This window comes from Macrobrachium nipponense, chromosome 2 (genome assembly GCF_015104395.2).
Source record: "Macrobrachium nipponense isolate FS-2020 chromosome 2, ASM1510439v2, whole genome shotgun sequence".
NCBI classification, from domain to species: domain Eukaryota; kingdom Metazoa; phylum Arthropoda; class Malacostraca; order Decapoda; family Palaemonidae; genus Macrobrachium; species Macrobrachium nipponense.
The window spans coordinates 110,841,351-110,861,593 of NC_087201.1; the positions used below are offsets into that span (position 1 = coordinate 110,841,351).

General features: G+C 40.1%; 1 protein-coding gene across 1 annotated transcript; it reads left to right on the forward strand.

Moving 5' to 3' along the window:
• The first annotated feature begins 6,621 nt into the window (after positions 1 to 6,621).
• LOC135221497 (cleavage and polyadenylation specificity factor subunit 1-like) lies at positions 6,622 to 8,227 on the forward strand. Its single transcript, XM_064259234.1, has 2 exons — positions 6,622 to 6,835; positions 7,756 to 8,227. The coding sequence occupies exons 1-2, from the start codon at positions 6,656 to 6,658 to the stop codon at positions 8,056 to 8,058; spliced, it is 483 nt and encodes a 160-aa protein (XP_064115304.1). The 5' UTR covers positions 6,622 to 6,655; the 3' UTR covers positions 8,059 to 8,227.
• Positions 8,228 to 20,243: the final 12,016 nt, after the last annotated feature.

Consider the following 20,243-nt stretch of genomic DNA (forward strand, 5'->3'; position numbering starts at 1 on the left):
TCCATGGGGCTGGTCGTCGACGAGGACGACATCAACGACCTTCTCAAGGAGCACCAAGAGGAGCTTACGACGGATGACCTGAAGGAGTTGGAGGCCATGCAACATAACGTCGTTCAAGAGGAGTTCTCTAGCAGCGGCGAGGAGGAGGAGGACGACCCTTTGACAACGGCAGAAATTAAGGATGTTCTAGCTGCTTTTCATAAAGTGCAATCATTTGTAGAAAAAAGACACCCCGAAAAGGCTTACACAGGTCGTATGCTTGCGCAGTTTGATGAGGCTTGCCTGAGTCGTTTCAGGAACATTGTGAAAAGTAGGCAGAAGCAATCTTCCTTGGATAGTTATTTTTTAAAGAGGCCTTTAGTAGGAGTAAGCAAAAAGGAAGATCCAATTGATACTAAAAAACAGAAAGCTGAAAGTGGTGATGAAGTTGAAATTTTGTAAAAAAAAAAAAAAAAAAAAAAAAATGTACGTAAGTATAAAAAAGTAAAAAAAATGTAAAAATAAAAAAGACAAAAAACTTTTTTATTTTAGTTTTTTGTAAAGTTAAGTATTACAGTTTTGTTAATGTGTTTCGTAAAGTTTAGTTTATGTATGTTTTCCTTACATTTTTTTATGTGTTTCGTAAAGTTAAGTATACGTACGTATCTGCCGTTTGTCCTCCTCCTCTGTCGCCACTTTCGGAGATAGCCTCACTCGAAAGGTAAGCTTCCACATTTTACTACATACGTACAGTATTTCTTGTATACCATGTACGTACACTAATACACTTTATTTACAGGTAATTAGCAGTACGTATTAAGTTAGGTATTGAATGGTCCAAATTGTTGTAGTATTTCATTGTTTATAGGTCAATTTAGCTTTATTATGAAATTTACTGGGGTGTTTTTGGAGGGCTTGGAACGAATTAGCCATTTTACATGTAAAATGTGATCCAAGATACGAAAAACTCATGATACGAAGGCCGCCTCGGAACGGATTAATTTCGTATCTTGAGGTACCACTGTATCAGGTGCTGAGAGCAGGAGTGTGGTAGCGTCAGACGACATTCACCACTGTTCTACCTGAGGTCCTTGGACACTTTTTCTTTGGGTCCTTTTGTGGCTGCTCAACAAGTAGTGTAGCTCATCCAGTTCCCCTAGCGGGACAGGTAGCATCTGTTCTAGAATGTAGGGTAATAGAAGTGATAGTATGTGTGTGTGTGTCGTATGTGACTGGCCTCTCTCCTTTCTCAATCTTGTACATTCCTCTTGTGGTGGGCAGAGGATAGGTTCCTTGACCGTCATATATTGGACAGACACAGATGCAGGTGATTGATGAGCCTTTCTATTTTTTCATGGTTATGATCTAATAGAAGTAAATTCTACCCTCTCTCTAGCAAGGGGAGAGAGGGACAGACAATAAAAATAACCTATAACTTATCTTAGCTTTATTGTCTCCATCACAATGTTCTTCCTAGACTTTTCGGAGTAATGTTGTTTTCAAACCCATTAGTACTTGAAAATCCCAGAAGTCTGATAGCCGAGCACACATTTGCTCCTCCAATCAGAAGCATGGCACTGATTCCTTTGCTTGGCCTTGGACGACTAGGAAAAAGTCCTAGGTGAGGCAAACCTCCAGTCAATTAGTAAGGCTGCTCATCCTCCCACCAATTAGTAAGTCTTCCTATGTAAAGACTGATGGTTTGTATTTGTGTAGGAATAATGACAAATTAAAAAGTAATTTGTATTTTTCCTGCCATAAAAACCTGAGGTCTTTATTTACATAAACTGCCCACCTCTAGCCACCCCTCATTCGTTTACCTGGGCTTATTATAAGGCAAGTGGTTACATGTCTCAGCAAAGGGAGGGGTGGAGGTACCCCTCACCTCTCCCACTGGTAGTGCAACTACCAAACAACTCTTGTTTTGTAAAATAGCCTGCTCCAGCTTCCGGTGATGGTAATTCTTATGTAAAAACCTCAGGTTTGTATGTTGGGGAAAATACAAATTACTTTTAAAATTTGTCATTTTTAGACTGGCTCAGCTCACCAATTGTAAGAGGCTCATGATTTACTTGTGTACTTGACTTCAAGGGGGCATGTACTATATCTCTCACATGAAATTGTTTTATATATTTGCTCATTTATATATTCAGGGGTTGCTGTTGATTTTAGTTCTTATATTTTATGATAGTATGTTAATCATGCATGTAATTTTGCAAAGAAATATTTTTAAAAAATGCATAAATCCAGAAAAGTTACTGCATCTTTGATCTCAGTAAATTTACTTCTTAAATATTTTACAACAAATAGTAAACTCAGAATTTGTTAGTGATTGTAATTCTTATCTATTATGATATTGTGTGAGTTGTAATTATAATTTTTACAAAATAGTATAAGATAAAATATTATACAAAATATGTTAATTTGGTTAAAATTTATGATTGTCTAGGGTGCTACATATGTTTATTTAGCCTGTTTGTAGGTTGGGAATGATAGGCAAGTGTAAAAGAGTGTGTATGCAGCGAGCCTATGAATGTAATATATGGGAGGCTATTGTTGACTGAATGATTTTATAATTTTTATAATTTGCACCATATTTTTATTGTAGCTTATTTATTGAACATTGTAATTGATACATCATTAACTCACAGCTTCTTTGCTATAGAATCTTTGATTGTTTGAATTGGTTTCCAGCTGGTGTGAGAAGGTTTTTTCTATTGTTGAGACCTCAGGTTTGTTAGCTATGAAAAATACAAATTGATAAAAAATTTCTCATTTTAAAGTGACATTTATATATCTGCTGATATTTGAGTTTTATAAACATGGAGGACTTTAATGGTTATCTTCTTTTTCAGGTTATTGTGAGCTGTAACTGGAAAATGTACAATTTGTGCAAAGTCACTCACCCACCATTGGGTGTTGAATACTCCCTTTATTGCCATTTCTTTAATCATCGTGAAAAATCTCTTGTTGTAGCTGGAGCAAATATTTCTTAGAGTCTTTCGGTTAGTTGCTGATGTCCAAACCAGGTTACATAGGCTCGAAGATAGAAAAAAACGGAAGGTAATATGACTTCCTGTTTTACAAAAGTTTTTTCTGGTAGTAATTTTGCTAATGTATTTGCACCTTTGAGAATATGAATAGGTTAGGCTTTTGAAGCATGTTAATAAGGTAGTTAACTCTTGAGTTTCACATAAGTAACTTACTAACTTACCAAGTGATTACACAGCTATAAGTTCCACTTAGATGATATCCTTACAAGACATTGTGAAAAATTTTAAAATCATTGATCAAGCTCCAGACCACCACTGCCTGCACCTCTGGAAGCCCTGCATATTGGTAAGGAGAAGCCCTTGTTTAATACTACACAGGAAACCTTCCTCCTTCCAATGGCTGCCAAGCAACCAGCACTGAGCGCTGTACAGGATGCACAGACCAATCATAATTTAGCAGAAGGTGAGCAGAGTCAACAAGATTCATCCCAGAACTACTCCAGGCTTGCAGCAACCTCGCATACGACTAGAAGGCTTCGTCCGAGAAGAAATTCCCCCAGGCAACCAGTCATAAATCGACTCCGAATCCTACCACACCTACCCCTACTATAAAAGCTAATCTATCAACGATGCCCATTGTCATAATGGTACCCTTTGCAACGTCCAGATTATGGCCAGGGAGATGGCTGAAACATGTCGACATTAAAGAAACAACTTACTCTGAAAATAGTGTAATAATAAGAAAATCCTGTATTTGTGATTTTGCAGCAGAGATCACCATCTACAAATCTGTTGTAGTCTCCGGTAATACGTATACGTACATATTAAGATACACCAGAATAATATATATATATATATATATTTACGTATATTTTAGTATTGGTAATACCAGACCTTGACATTCAAAGTAACAGAATAACACCGTGAATATGGGCCAATTACTTTAGGCATGGCTCGTGGATTATGAAAGACGAATTATGATAAAAAATATAGAAAATTCTTTATAAGATAAATTCAGTTAACTCTACCATTCTTTTTAACATAAGAAATAATAATAGTAATGATAATAATAACAATAATAATAATAATAAAGCACACTGACTTAACCTTTTGACTTTGGCCTCCTATATAATTTTGCTTACTAATGTGGCAGGAATAATGAGTGCCACTTGCACCTATGACGATGTTAAGTGTGCATTGCCTGATGTACCTTATGTTTTTCCTGTGTACCTTAGTAAGTAACACTATTTTTAAGATCTCCAGACAGAACAGTACCAAAAGTATTCCTTCCTTCCTACTTGCACTGCTGTACAGAAGTTTGTAATCATCTCACTCTTCCGGACTTTATAACCCTTCTAGGGAGTTCACTGCATGGACTACACTTCTATTTTCCAAACGTTTTTGAAGATATGCAATCATTTACATATAAATTTCCAAATCTCAAGGGTTGAGCTTGCTTCTTGTGCCACAACCACTCTTGTTGCTGTAGTCTTTATAGGGTCACAGAGTTTGGTTGATGTACCTGTAGGTTCCATCAGGGTGACATCATAGTATTGCTAACACTTGTTGAGCAGTTCATTGCATAATTTATTTAGGCAGATGTTTTATGAACAGCTGCCCTTCCTGATTCCAACCTCCCCATAGAGGCTTGGGAAAAATAAAAAGCATAATCATTGCTAAGAATATCAGTGGAAAACTACAAACAAAATTGGGAACAAGTCCACTCCTATGGTAAATCTCTCCTGCATACTCTCACATTTTGGTATATAAAATATAATTCTGCAAGGCTTCATTTACCAAATTCTTCAAAACCACTGAAGCCCCTCCCTTCCTGACATCCCCTTCAGTCTGTATAATTAATGTTGTCTTATTTTTAGAAGCCAGGCCAAAGAAAACCCCTCATCCCAACATAACACCCCTTGGTTCCCCCTTCTTTCTCCCCTCCTGGTTCATTCAAGTACTTGCAGGTTCAAGAATGTGCCCAAGAACACTATACCTTTTTGGCTACGTTAGCCGATCAAGCATGTCACGTGTATGGGTCGTACACTGGTGGTTGATTATTGAAGTGAGCCCATGCATTTGATGTACAGTATTTATCAGACTTCCTTCTGGATGTAAACTTTCCTTCTATTTTTTTGTTCATTGGGAAAGGGATATCCTGATTCCTACATATTGGAAGGTTGTATGTTTGCCAGTGTTAATTTTTACAATGAATTAACTACCTTGTTTATAGTGGGCACTATTTACCATTTCATACCTCTCTCCATTGGACTGGGCCATTATGCTCAAGGTTGGTGATGTATAGTAGCAGTATGTTCCAAATTCATAAGTTTATGCCTACATGGTTACCAGAATGAGTTAAAAATGATTTCATTGGTGCTTCTGACAGGGTAAGGCATTTGTAAAAAGTTTTTTGCACCAGCAGACATTAAGAATAATGTTGGATATAAAGTATGTTTTTTTATTCTCAGTCCACTCATTTGGGATAGTTATATTTCTATATCATGATATTAAAATGAAGAACATTAGAGGTGCATTGTTCATTTCTAAGTGCTATATGGAGTAGGCTATTGGAGAAAGATGCAAAGGAGTACTTAGAAAACCCTTGAAAGTTATTAGTACATGTATATACAAATGAATTAGTGTTAAGAGCAAAATCAGAGAAGAGGTCTTAAAGATGCTAAAAAGATTGGAGGATGGAATGAATAGTTAGTGAAAAAGTCAATGTAAGCAAAATGTTGTACAGTAAATGTATGATGACCATGAAGGAAGGGAACGACAGACTTCAGCATTTGAAGTGGGGTTTAGATGCTGTGGGGCAGGTGTAGAGTTGCACCTAACTTGTATCAAAGGCAAAAGTTGGTTATTACAGGAGATGCATAAAAAACACCAGTCAAAAGAGGGAGGAGGTGCAGGTTGGGCCTTGTTGGAGGTAAAAGCATCCTAGCTTTTGAAACTGATATACAGTAAACTACTAAATATGGATGATCAAGAAACAGTCTGGGTGATGTAGAGATTACATACTATCCTTTTAGTCAGTACATGTGATAAGAAATTGGTGATGTACCTATAATGCTTACTTCACACATTGGATGCATGGGCACTTTCAGAGAAAATGGGAAAGGAATTGAAGGGAGATTATGAGAATAAAGTGCTGGGGTTCATGGCTTGAGTGCATTTTTGGAGGTCATATTACAAGTGAAATTTCTGTGACTTGTCAATCAGACTGTTGACTGTTTGGAAAGTGATATTGACATGGGAGTACTATGATAAGGAGAGTTGAGTTATAAGTCTAAAATGTTTGAATATGGAAGTATGTAGTAGAATGAAGATGGTAGGACAAACTGGTAAATTGTGAGAAATGGCATACATGAAGGTCTGTTCTATATGTGGACCACTGTGGAAATTGCAGTAAAAGTGGTATGAGATTTATTACTATGGTGTTAGTGCAGAAGAAATGTTTTTCACATGCCTTTTATAATTGTTAGTTTTACTAATTCAGTATTTCTGGTGATAGAAGTTCACCCTCGACGTGGTTCAGAAGTCACATAAAGTCGTTGGTCCCGTTGCTGAATAACCAGTGGTTCCATGCAACATAAAATCACCATACAAACAAACAAGTGTTACTTCAACCTTTCTTTGCAGATGGAGTTAGTCTACCCCCAAAAGTTAAACTTGAGTGCATGGCAACCTACAAGTTGCATGATGATGTGGCTACAATGGCATCAGTGTCTCTGTCACCATTACGAGACTCTTTGCTCTTGGGTTTCAAAGATGCAAAGCTTTCTGTTGTGGAGTATGATCCATTTAATCACAATCTTAGAACTGTATCCTTACATTATTTTGAGAAAGAAGATATACGGGTAAGTTTTGTTTCCAACATAAGTACATTAAGCTCTTGTATTTTCCTTTTGCTTTTTTACATAACTTTGTGAAGAAATGAGTAATCCTTTTCTTGAAACCTTTGGCCTTCAATATTATGAGGTATTGTGCAGCATATATTTGTTTCATAAGAATGTTAAATGTTAAACTCAAGGTTAATTACTTTTGTATATATCTATGATAACTTTGTTAAAATAAGTTACTTTTGTTGAAATAAAACATTGTTTATCATAGCCTGTTATGTTAAACTAGTAAAACATGGTTTCCCTTTCCGCTTTATTCAGAAGCTGTTATTAATATCGTAAGCTTTAGAAGCAGAATGGTGACTTTAGATAATTTATTTTTATTGGCTAAGGCATTGTAATTAATAGATTACTCATTAATTATTAATAGTTTTTGCTATATTTTACCATTTCTATTCAGTCTTTCACAAATATAGTCTCATATTTTTAATCCTAAAACTATATTTGTTGTAGGTTATATATGGGTATTGGTTGATATTGCCATGAAGTTATTAGTGTAATAAAATTTAAAAGAAAAAGATATTCTGTAAAGATACTGCAATTGGAAATAAAAAACACCTTTTCTTATTTCAAGGTGATATGTTAAATCAGTGTACTGTATCCTCAGATTGACTGGATTATGAAATAGGTGGTAGGATAATAGTCTTCATTTTTTACAAAGCTTAGTAGATAGCACAAAGATTCCTAGTGTACATACAAGTCTAGACTGGGAAAAAAAACAGTTGTCAAAGAAAGCAATTCTTAAAGAAAAATATGATTCAAATAGGGTTTTAGTAATGTAGCTCTGTTCTTCATTTTGCTCACAAAATTTTTTATTGTCAGTCCACTTCAGTTTGATATTCATCCTAGGTTTAAAAAAAAAAAAACTAAATTTTCAGGGTGGATGGGTCCAGACAGTTTGCTTGCCATTGGTCCGTGTAGACCCAGAGGCCAGATGCGCTGCTATGCTGATCTTCGGAAAGAAGATTGTAATATTGCCCTTCCGTCGTGACCTTGCCACAGATGATGTTGAATTCACAAGTGGTCCATTCACAAGAGGTCCTGTTCAGCAGTCCTACATTATAGATCCTAAAACATTTGAAACCAACATTGATAATATATTAGATATGCAGTTTTTACATGGCTATTATGACCCTACTCTCATGCTGTTATATGAACCCATCAAAACTTTCCCAGGGTAAGGCTTCATCCCATTTTGTATGAAATTTAGGGCCTTATTTAGAAAATTTAAATGCTTATTATATTACTACTAATAAAATATTACATTAAGAAACAAATGGACCATAATTGTTGGGAATTTTTACTTGCTTATAAGCCCAATTCTCAGTTGTCATAATTGATGGCACCAGCTAGTTTTAAGGCTTCAGCAAGAAAAAATCCAAATTAATTTAAATTGTTTAGATAGTAACTAGTAGAAGTTAACTACACCTAGACTAGAACTAGTATCCACTTTGTTTTTTTAAACTATCTTAGCTCTAGGTATACAGTAATCCTTACTTACGCGAGGTAAGTTCCAGACCCCATCGCGCAAGGGGAAATTTCGTGTAAGTTTGGCACAGTTTGTTAAAATGCTAATAAATGCCTACTTCTAAAGTTTGAACACTAAATATGACTAATCATGCTTCCTAAGTATTAGGCTAACTTTTAAATGAAATTAAAGTTACTGTAATTTCATTTAAAGGTTAGCTGAATACATTACCCTTAAAAAAGCAAATAAATGGTTGGTAAAACTGTGTGTGAAGATTACATATGTACAATGTATTTCTCTCTTCTTTTCCCATCCCTCCCAACCAATCTATTTTTAGAAGTCTTCTCAACTGCTTTTAAGCAATTCTTTATTCTGTCTCTTTCTCTGTTCTGAAATTCCTTAGCATGAACAAACTGTGCTTTTTATTTGGACTAATACAATTCTTAGTTACATGTGTATGTTTTAGAACAGCACATTTACAGGCAATCCCCGGTTTACAAAGGGGGTTCCGCTCTTGAGACCCGTCATAAGCCAGAACATTGTAAAAAATCGTCAAAACTCGTAAGAAAAACCTTACTTTTAACCCCTTCTTTACCGGGTGGGTGAGCAGAAATGTAAACATTGGGTTCGCTGCCGAACTGAATCTCTCGGTAGTGACTCCAGTTTGGAGGGGTGCCGATCGTAAAAATATTTGCCAAAAATACACTAATCAAGACAGGCTAATGAAATTATCAGGTATTATTAGCACTATAATAATGCATATTCTCTGTTAGTTTTATAAACCTACAGGGAAAATAAATGATTTTATGAAAAAAAAAATGCGAAACTCAGTGTCCTTGTACAAGGGCACTGGTGGTCGGTTGAGAAAACTACAGTCTTGAATAGAAATTCGGTCTTACAGAATGTTGGTATATCGCACCTGGAACATGCACATAAAAGTATTATCAAAATAGAACAGTAAATAAGCACGTAATAACAAAAAAAAGAGCAAAAACTAAAGCGAAAGCCCGCCAATAAATATGGAAATCGCAAATTTTTTATAGTATATCTTTTCAAAAATGGGTCGATGTCATTTTTCTACGTTTTCTAAGATTAGTTTCATCACAGAAAACAACTTTAGGGGCATCAGGGGTATCAAACTAATTTTTCAAGTTTCTTGTCCTCAGAAAAAAATAGCTTTTCGCTTTTTCTCTGGTTTGGTTTTTTATATATAAAGTTACTATAAGCTTTATTTTTACCTTCATTTATCTGGTCATTTATCTGGTGTTCATATCTTTTATTTGTAAAATGTAATAAGTGAATAAATAAATAAATACAGTAAATGATGATACAATGGTTTTATACTTGGGTAGAAGTTATTACATGTTTACGCTTGTCTGGTTTTGTGATTTTTTGTCGAGACGCAGTTCATCTGTCACCTACACACATAAGCAGTAATAATATTTTTTTGGGTTCATCATACGTTCTGGCATCGTGTCATACTGTTTATTTTGCTCCAAACTCTTCAAAACCGAAATTACAGAATGATTGGAAGTCCCTATCTGAAAAGAGGAGTTTTGGTGGTACTATGCGTACCACCTTTATGCACCCGGTGCGGTGTAGTAGACTTGAATGGTGGTACCCACCTACCTCCAAACAAACTTTCGGTAATGAAGAGGTTAATACTTTGGATGTAATGAAAACTATGTAAGCTGCATTTTATTACATTCTTCATAAAAAAAACCTCAAATATTGATTATTTTTGCCTTTTGGAGTTATATTTCTTCCATTGGATCGGTGCCATCTGCGTCATAAGTGTTGAGCCCTGGAACATGCATCGTAATCCTGCAAATAATTTGATTGAAAAGCATCTTAACCTCAGAACGTCATAAGCCAAAAAATGGATCAATTAAAAATTATTTACCACTAACTACAAACGAGAGAAAGAGAGAGATGAGATGTTTTTATATAAGCATTAACCCTTAAACGCCGAAGCGGTATTTTAAAAATCGTCTGCCGTATGCCGGCAGCGTTCGCGAGTGAGCGCCGAAGTGGAAAAAATGTTTTTTTCAAAAAATCACAGCACGCTTAGTTTTCAAGATAAAGAGTTCATTTTTGGCTCCTTTTTTTGTCATTGCCTGAAGTTTGGTATGCAACCATCAGAAATGAAAAAAAATATCATTATCATATATAAATATTGGGATATATGACAGCGCGAAAAAAAATTTCATATATAATTTTATACAAATCGTGCTGTGAGTAAAACAGTTAAAGCTAAAGAGTTAATTTTTTTCTGTTGTATTGTACACTAAATTGCGACCATTTTGGTATATTAACACATTGTAAAACAATCAAGGGCGAACACACGAGAAAATATTATCACAAAATGATGCATGAATTCGTTATGCGCAGACGTAAAAAAAGCTGTTTTCAAAAAATTCACCACAAATCGAAATATTGTGCTAGAGACTTCCCGTTTGTTGCAAAATGAAGGTAATTGATTGAATATTACTAGACTGTAAGTGTTGTAGCTTACAATTGCAGTTTTTGACCATTTCGGTCGAGTTAAATTTGACCGAAGGACGAATTTTTTCTATTTATCGTTATTTATTTGAAAATATTTCAAAACTGATAAAAGCTACAACCATAGGTTGTTTTTTGTTGTATTTTACATAAAATTGCACACATTTTCATATATAAAAATTTATGTAACGGCTAATTTAAAATGGTGCAAACATTACGACAATTGGATGAAAAAATTTATGATTTTTTCGGAAGAGTTACCGCGCAGACATAAGGAAAAAGTTTATTTCATAAATTCACCATAAATCGAAATATTGTGCTAGAGACTTCCAATTTGTTGCAAAATAAAGGTAAATGATTGAATATTACTAGAATGTAATAGTTTTAGCTTACAATTGCATTTTTCGACCATTTCGGTTGAGTCAAAGTTGACCAAAGGTTGAAAATTTGGCACTTATTGTTATTTATATGAAAATATTTCAAAACTGATAAAAGTTACAACCATGGGTTGTATTTTGTTGTATTCTACTTGAAATTGCGCACATTTTCATATATAAAACTTTATGTAACGGCTAATTTAAAATGATGCAAACATTACGACAATTGGACGAAAAAATTTCTGATTTTTTTCGGAAGAGTTACCGCGCGGACTTAAGGAAAATTTTTTTTTTTTTTTTTTTTTCATAAATTCACCATGAATCAAAATATTGTGCTAGAGACTTCCAATTTGTTGCAAAATAAAGGTAAATGATTGAATATTACTAGAATGTAAGAGTTTTAGCTTACAATTGAGTTTTTTTACCATTTCGGTCGAGTCAAAGTTGACTGAAGGACGAATTTTTCTATTTATCGTTATTTATATGAAAATATTTCAAAACTGATAAAAGCTACAATCAAGCTAAAAGTCAAGATATATAACACAGTGGTAAGAGCAGTGTTAATGTATGGAGCAGAAACTTGGGCTCTAAGAAGAAAAGATGAGGTACGTAAAGCTTGAGAGAACAGAGATGAGAATGCTGAGGTGGATTATGGGAATATTGCTGCTTGAGAGATTGGGAAATGATGAAATAAAGAAGAAGGGCAGGCTTAGTTAAGATTACAAAAGTGATAAGAGATTCGCAATTGAGATGGTAGGGGCATGTGTTGAGGATGGATGATGAGAGAGTGAAGAGAAGAGGGCTTGGGAAGAACTGTTAGAGGAAGACGTCGAGAGGGAGACAGAGAATTAGATGGCAAGATAAAGTGAAGGAAGATATGGAGACAAGGGGTTTGGTGGAGGATGATGCCTTTGATAGAAGGCAGTAGAGAAGACGCATCAGGCAACTGACCCCTTAATGTAGGGGTAACGGTGGGAAAGAAGAGTAAGCATAGTACATACTTCATGCATCGTATTCTCTCATCTCAGTAAAAGAGAGAGAAATTATTTTTATTATTTAATGTAATTAAATTTATGCATAAAACCTTGAAAAATTATAAATTACATATAAAAATTGAACAAACACCTTTGCACGGTTTCTCTAGGATTCGAAAATGTTGTGTTTGCGTTCATGTGTCTGTGAAATACTCGAGTATGATAATTAGTTAGGTTCCAATGAAAAGTTTGCACTATTGTAAATTCGCGCAATTCGAATCACATAAGATTGAGGTATTACTGTACTGTAATTTCATTGACGATTACCACTCATAATTATGTAGTGGTGATCTGTTCAGCTCGCTCGACTCGGCTCAACCAGGCAGCTCTGCCGACCAGAGTGCTCGGCTTTAACAAACGTAACTTTCTGCTTTTGATCGCTGCGGTGCCTTGCCATGACATAGCACCCTCCCTTCCCATGTTGCACCGAGCTTTCACAGGGTCATCGTCTTTCGTCTTTGTCATCTGGCACCTCCTAACCTCCCTGTTCAAAGGGTTCCATGTCCTAAAAAGCGGAAGGTATTCTTCGCCCCTTAAGAAGTCTCGCCTCGAGGCTTATAAGGGTCTGCATCCTTTCCTTTCCCTGGGGAGGAAGTAATTGGCTGTCTCTTCGGCTCACCTGCTCCTTCCGGAGCGGGAAACTTGGACGCTATCTACAAAATAAAGTGTCTCGGGAGCCCCAGGAATTCGAACCCAGGTTCGTTCTCCTGTGTTTGGTTCCAAGGGTGCTGCTCATGGACCGGGGCTGTGTAGGGTATACTACTCATGACGGTCTCTTCAAGTTTACAACCCCCAGAGGGGTTATACATCCACAGTCAGTGATTGGTAGCCTTCTCTCCATCATGATAGTGACGCAGGGCGAGAGAAGGGACTGAGCTGCGCTGGTGTCTTGGACCCACCTGTGAAAGCCAGGAATGGCTAGTCTTCAGGTGCCAAGATCAATGTCGCTGTTCCTCGGGACAAGGCATCTGAAGGAGATAGGAGGAGGTCGTTGGTGTAGTCCTCTTCGTAAGGTTCGATCATGGAGAAGATAGATGTGTAGCAAGGACGTGGCAAGTTCTCGCCAGCTTTTACTGCATTTAACTCTGGTCAACTTTCGCTCGCGTTCAGGCATGAACGGTTGTAGGAAATGAATGCTGCGTTTAACAGAGTGAGATCATCACAAGTTCAGAGAAGAGCAGGCAAGAACAGTCACTCCTCCTCTCTTTTTTTTTCTTCTACTTCCTGGTTATACCAGAAATAAGAGGAATTCTATGGAGCCTACTCCTCAGAGTTCGAACCCGAGAGACTATGTTTTTGGTTTCAATCTTATGATCTTACCAAACATGTCCATCAGTTGCAAAAGTAGCAGATTTCGTCTTGATTTTAAGGAATAAAGAATTTGTCGTATTCTACCATTGCTGGGTATAGGTATTTGCTCTGTAGCATATTCAGGTTTCACTTGCCTGAGCTTCCGACCAGTAGAATTTTGAACGATATATTAAGATCTTTTAGAATAGAACTTCTAGTTTTCCACTTCGGACCCCCCTCATGGGATTTCTGGTGTTTTGAGACTGTTGAGCTCTTCAGCTTTTGAGCCTTTGGAGTCGTTATTCTTAAGAGAGCTAACCAAGATGTTATTTTCGGTTGCTCTGGCTACAGCAAGCAGAATTGGTGAGACTCAGGCAGTGGTGAGGACTATCTTTTTCAGGGGCAGGATATTTTTTTTTTTTCATACTTGCCAGAAATGCTTGCGAGGTCTGAGTCTGAAATGTATCCTTTTCCTAGATAGTTTTAAGTTTCATTGTCGGATCATTTTGTTGGAGGTGACAGATCTGAAATGCTGCTGTGTCTGGTTCGAGTTCTCAAAGTTTATTTGTCACGTACTGAGAAACTTTTACCTAGTCCAAGAAATTTGTTTTCCCCTAGGTGTCCATCTCGTTCTGTTTCCAAAAATGCGTTAGTTTCTTCTTGCGAGAGGTTATAAGTCGAGCGTTGGATGGTTCTTCATTGCTTTCAGAGCCTTCGAGTTCTTCTTCAAGTCCAAGGGCGCATAATATCAGGGGGATGGCTACTTCTTTGGCTTTCTTGAGGAATTTTTCGATGTCGGCGATTTTGGAGGTGGCTACTTGGAAGTCGGTGTCAGTTTCCATGACGTTCTACCTTATGGATATTCAGTTTTCTTCAGAGCAGGGTTGCTCGCTGGGTCCATTTGTTGTGGCCAACTCAATTTTATAATTAGCTTTGTATAGTTAGTCTGTAAGGGGTTTAGATAGTCAGTGGTAGTCTAAATGTATTGAGTGTATATTTTTTTTTTTAGCTCTTTAAAGTTGGGCAGATCCCGATGGTCATGTTGGAATATCTTCAACTACTTCTGCACTGTCATCTGCGTCAGTGAGCAGTAGAGAACTCGAAGGTCCTGCACACTCAACTTCTCCAGACATAAGAGGCTAGATAGCCATGGGAGGTTTGACTTTTCCCCTCCATACATGAGAGGTATAGAATACCACATGGGAGGTGCTTCTGGCTCAGATGGTACCTTAGACACGAGACTGATGTTGGGGTACTCTCTCTGCAAGCATCCTCACCTACCGAGTTAGACAACTAGGTGAGGACACACATTTACACATAGCAGGTTGATAATGAGTTACCTGCTTATGCTTCGTTGACAGGTTAGGCTGAATTAGATTAAATTTTGTTAATCGGGCAAATTCAGATGTTCAAGGAGTGTATTGCAATATGAAGTTTTCATAATAAAACTAATATCGTAATACTAACCTGAACTACTGAATGATTCCCACCCTTCTACCAACTTCAATTTTGATAGTGAGTGACTTAATTGGAGATGATGGGCTCTGTCAGCTGATATTTGCAGCAGCATTGTCAGTGGTACCTCAGTTAACTCATTTGACAAGATTTTACCTGTAGCATTGGTAGCGTGAGAGTTAACTACTACCCACTTTGTGGGTAAATTTATGGGGATATAGGTCAGGCTGGTCAGTGACCAGGGCTAATTCAGGTGTTCAGGTAGGTATTACAATATTAGTTTTATTATGAAAACTTCATTTTTGTCACTATTGCAGACATGATTTACATGGATTGTTTGTTTTATTTTATGTCCACAATTATTGTTACAATTGGGTGCGGTGTTATATTGCTATTTTGTTCATGAAACTTACCTGTCAGATATATATATAGCTGTATTTTCCGAATCCGACAGAAATTTAAACACTTACGACACACGCAGTGGGAGTCAGGTGGTTAGTACCCATTCCCGCCGCTGGGAGGGGGCGGTATCAGGAATCATTCCCATTTTCTATTCATAATTTTTCTGTCGCCGGTGCTGGAAACACCTGTTTTGCAGCACCTCCGTCCAGATTTTGGAAACTTACTAGCTACTTGAGTATCCCTTTTGGTTTTTTCTTTGGTATCTGAATTGGATCGGTGGCTTGGCACACGTTGACTTTGGTTTGACTTGAATTGGTATTGATTTTTCTTTGATCAAGATGTCAGGGGTCTAGTTCTGCTAGCGCTAGATTTTGTTCCATGTCTGAATGTAGAGGTAGGCTACTGAAAGCTTCAGTAGACCCACATTCTGTTTGTAAAGTTTGCAGGGGGAATGAATGTACGTTGAAAGTCGTTGTAAGGAGTGTGAAAGACTAACAGAGTCGGAATGGAAGGCGTATGAAACCTATCTTAAGAAACTTGAGCGAGATAGGTTAAGGAGGTCTTCCTCCAGGAGTTTTGGTTTCAGGTAGGCCAAGATTTAAATAAATTCTTCCCTGCTAAACCCTCCTTCTGTAGATTATGCTCCTAACCCTGTAGTGTTGCCTCCGGCCCCTGAGACAGTGTCGGTAGAAGGTAATACATTAATCGCTAATTCTTGAATCGATTCGTAACTTAGAATCAAAAGTGTTAGCTCTGGAGAGCAAAAGTGAAGAGAAGTGCAGTGAAAGTGCCCCTTGTGAGTGGAGGGTGCGTCAGATCGGCCTCATTCCGCCTCTAGACCTAGACTTCTGCTTGACTCCCAGATTACGGGGAGAGAGCATGTCGAAAGTCGAAGGAGGGTTACGAGGAACCCCCACCGATCTGGCGTGCCTTCGGCAGCTTCTGACGAACCTACCCAGACTGCCAAGGAGCTGCGCGTGCACGTCTTCTCAAGGAGTGCTTTTCTTCTTCTGAAGCTTCCTCCCGCGCAAGGGGTGGAGCTCTCATACCGCATCACGTCCGCTGAAAAGGACGGCTCGCGTTCGGGACGCTTCACGTCCAAGTTGTTCTCCGGAACTTTGGCTCGTCGCCTGATAGTGCGTTTGCTGCTTTTTCCTCCTCAGAAGTAAGAAGCGTAAGGATTATTCGGAGGCGGAGTCTTCCTAGATGTTTCTTTCGAGCGCCGCAGTCGCTCTAAGGTGCGTGAAGTGGCGGTTCCTGGGTAGTAGCAAGAAGGCGTCCCCTCCGCCACTCTCCTGCTCACAGGATCAGCCCCTCCCCAGAAAAGGAGGCTTCACCTACAAGCAAGATTCTCCAGTCTCTTCAGCAGCAACTTCGAGATGTTTTTCCTTCGAGAGAGACTGTTCCACGTCGCCGTAAGAAGGATGACAATCTTCCTGTGAAGAGGTCGAGGCGTTCTCCCTCTCCCTCTCCTCGCTCGTCTCTCTCCGTTTGAGTCTCCCTCTAGATTCGTTCTGCTCCCCAGAACTCTAGAGGAGGCGAGAAATCGTTCCGTTTCTCGCTCTCGTGAAGCGGTTGTTGTTTCCCGCTGCTAAAACGAAAACTTGTGGATAAGAAGCGAGTTTCTTTAGATGCCGAGCGCGCTTCTGTGAAAGTCAAACGCGCTTTAGTGGACGCCGAACGTGACTCGGTGCAAGTTTCGCGAGCGCCATGGGACGCTCAGCGAGTTTTAGTGGACGCTCGGCGCGCACCAGTGGACGCTCGGCGCGCATCAGTGGACGCTCGGCGCGCAAACCAGTGGACGCTCAGCGCGCACAAGTGGACGCCAGGTGTACACCTGCGGCGTTTGAGCGCGCTTCTGTCGGCGCCAGTAGATTGGCTTCGGACGCCAAACGAGCGCCTACGGACGTCAGTTTTCCACTTCCGCAAGCACAAGCGGAGGCGGGAACTCTTCCTGTTCGCCGTTCTTTTCTCTTTGAGAAAGCTCGGGACTCTTCTTTACTTCCTCCGACTTCTCCAGTGTCTGAAGAGGAAATTAGTGACGCTTCGTCGAAGTGGACGAAGAACAGCAGTTGGCTCCAGTTTCGACGGACTACAAGGTTTTGACTCGTTTACTACAGTCAGTCTTTGCAGACACTTTCCAACCTGAAGCTCCACGTACTCCTCCCTCTCAGTTTTCGTCTTCCAAAGCTGCTAAGATCTCGGGCTTTGTGAGAATGAAGAAGTCGCTTTCTACGAAGCAAGCTTTTAGAAAGGTCCATGATTGGATGGAAAAGAGGAAAGCTTCAGGCAAGACTTCTTTCGCTTTACCACCTTCAAGACTCGGTGGCAAAGCTGGTATGTGGTATGAGACGGGAGAAAACGTCGGAGTTAAGCTTCCAGCCTCAGCTCAAGGAGACTTTGGTAGCATTGTAGACGCCACCAGAAGATCTTTTTTGTCTTCCTCGAAGGTCTCGTGGACACATAGCGAGTTAGACTTTCACCTTAAAGGCCTCTTCAGGACACTAGAGGTCTTTAATTTTTCTTGACTGGTGCCTGGGAGTATTGGATGCAGGTCCAGGAGTTCTGATTCCATCAGTCTGGGGGAGCTGTCCAGTGTATTGTCTTGCATGGACAAGGCCGTCAGGGATGGTTCTGAGGAATTGGCTGCTCATTTCAGCACGGGACTGCTTAAGAAAAGAGCACTTTTTTGCAATTTTACTGCAAAGTCGGTCTCACCAGCGCAAAAAGCGGATCTTCTTTTCGCTCCTTTCTCAGAACATCTCTTCCCCCAGTCTATGGTAAAGGACATAGCTGACCAGTCTCCAGGAGAAAGCAACTCAAGACCTTCTGGCACAGTCTTCTAGGAAGCCTACTACTTCTTCGTCTTTCTGGGTCCTCTGCTTTGAAGAAATCGAAGCCCTTTTGATCCGCTTCTTCCTCGAAGCCAGCCCCCTCGAGGAGAGCTCTTTCAGAGGCAAGACTCCCGCTCCTTCCAAGAGCAAGAAGTGAGAGGGAAGTCCTTCAGACACCGGTAGGAGCCAGGCTTCTACATTTCGCGAAAGCTTGGGAAGAGAGAGGTGCCGACGCTTGGTCTCTGGACATCGTCAAGAAGGGGTACAGAATTCCTTTCCTGATGTTACCCCCGCTGTCTTCGACACCAAAGGATTTGTCTCCGTCATATCAGGGAGAAAAGCAGAAAGTGCTTCACGATCTACTAGATCAAATGATCGAGAAGCAGGCAGTGGAACAGGTCTTCGACCGGAGTTCTCCGGGGTTTTACAACTGTCTGTTCCTAGTGCCGAAGCAGTCCGGGGGGTGGTGGCGCGTTCTGGATGTCAGCAGTCTAAATCGCTTCGTTACCAAGCAGAAGTTCAAGATGGAGACACCTCAATCCGTGCTTGCAGCTTTAAGACCGGGGGGATTGGATGTCCCCCCTTCGTTAGACCTTCAGGACGCATACTTTCACGTCCCCATCCATCCCGATCAAGGAAATACCTGCGGTTTGTCCTGAAAGGGAAGATTTTCCAATTCAGGGCACTCTGCTTCGGTCTCAGCACGGCGCCGATGGTGTTCACCGTTCTTATGAAGAACGTGGCGAGGTGGCTCCATCTTGCGGAAATAAGGATCTCTCTTCTACCTAGAACGACTGGCTTATTCGAGCCTCATCGCAAGACAGGTGTCTGAAGGACCTTCACACGACTCTGTCGTTAGCGAGGTCCCTGGGACTTCTGGTGAATCTCGAGAAGTCGCATCTGACTCCTTCTCAATCCTTAGTCTATCTGGGGATTCAGATGGACTCAGTGGCTTTTCGGCTTTTCCGTCCCAGGGGCGACAACTTCAATGCCTGGACAAAGTGTCGTCCTTTCTAGGGAAGGAAACATGCTCGGTGAGGGAATGGATGAGTCTGCTGGGGACCATTTCCTCACTGGAGAAGTTTGTTTCTCTGGGAAGGTTGCACCTCCGACCACTTCAGTCTTCCTCTCAAGCAATTGGTCACGCAAACAGGATCTAGAAGAGGTCTTGTTTTTGACGGAAGAAGTGAAAAAGCACCTCAAATGGTGGTTGGATCCAAAGAAGCTTGCAGAAGGACTTTCGCTCAAGCTTCGGAACCCCGACCTAGTGTTGTTCTCCGACGCGTCCCCCTCCACGGGTTGGGGAGCAACACTGGGAGGGAGAGAAGTGTCAGGCACCTGGAGAGGGGAACAGGTGTCCTGGCACATCAATCTAAAAGAACTCTCAGCGGTTTACCTTGCTCTAAGGTTCTTCGAGGAGGAAGTCTCCAGCAAAGTGGTTCAGATAAACTCGGACAACACCAACAGCCTTGGCATACCTCAGGAAACAGGGGGGAACTCACTCTCATTCTCTGTTCGTCATCGCGAGGAATATCCTGATTTGGGCGAAGTCGCAAAACGTCACGATTCTGACAAGGTTTGTGTCAGGCGTGGAAAACGTGCGAGCGGATCTTCTCAGTCGGCAAGGACAGCTTCTGCCGACGGAATGGACCCTTCATCAGGAAGTATGCCAGGCGCTATGGAAGCTGTGGGACGTCCTCATGTGGACGTTTTCGCTACTTCCCGAACGAAGAGACTTCCGCTGTATTGCTCCCCAGTTCCCTGGACCCTGGGAGCAGTGGCAGTAGACGCCCTACTGTGGAATTGGTCGGGACTAGACATTTACGCTTTTCCCCCATTCAAAATCCTCGGGGAAGTAATGAGGAAGTTCGCTGCATCAGAAGGAGCGAGAATGACCCTCATCGCCCCCTTCTGGCCAGCGGCCGACTGGTTCACGGAGGTGATGCCTTCCTAGTAGACTTTCCGAGGACTCTGCCCCTAAGGAAAGATCTACTCAGACAGCCC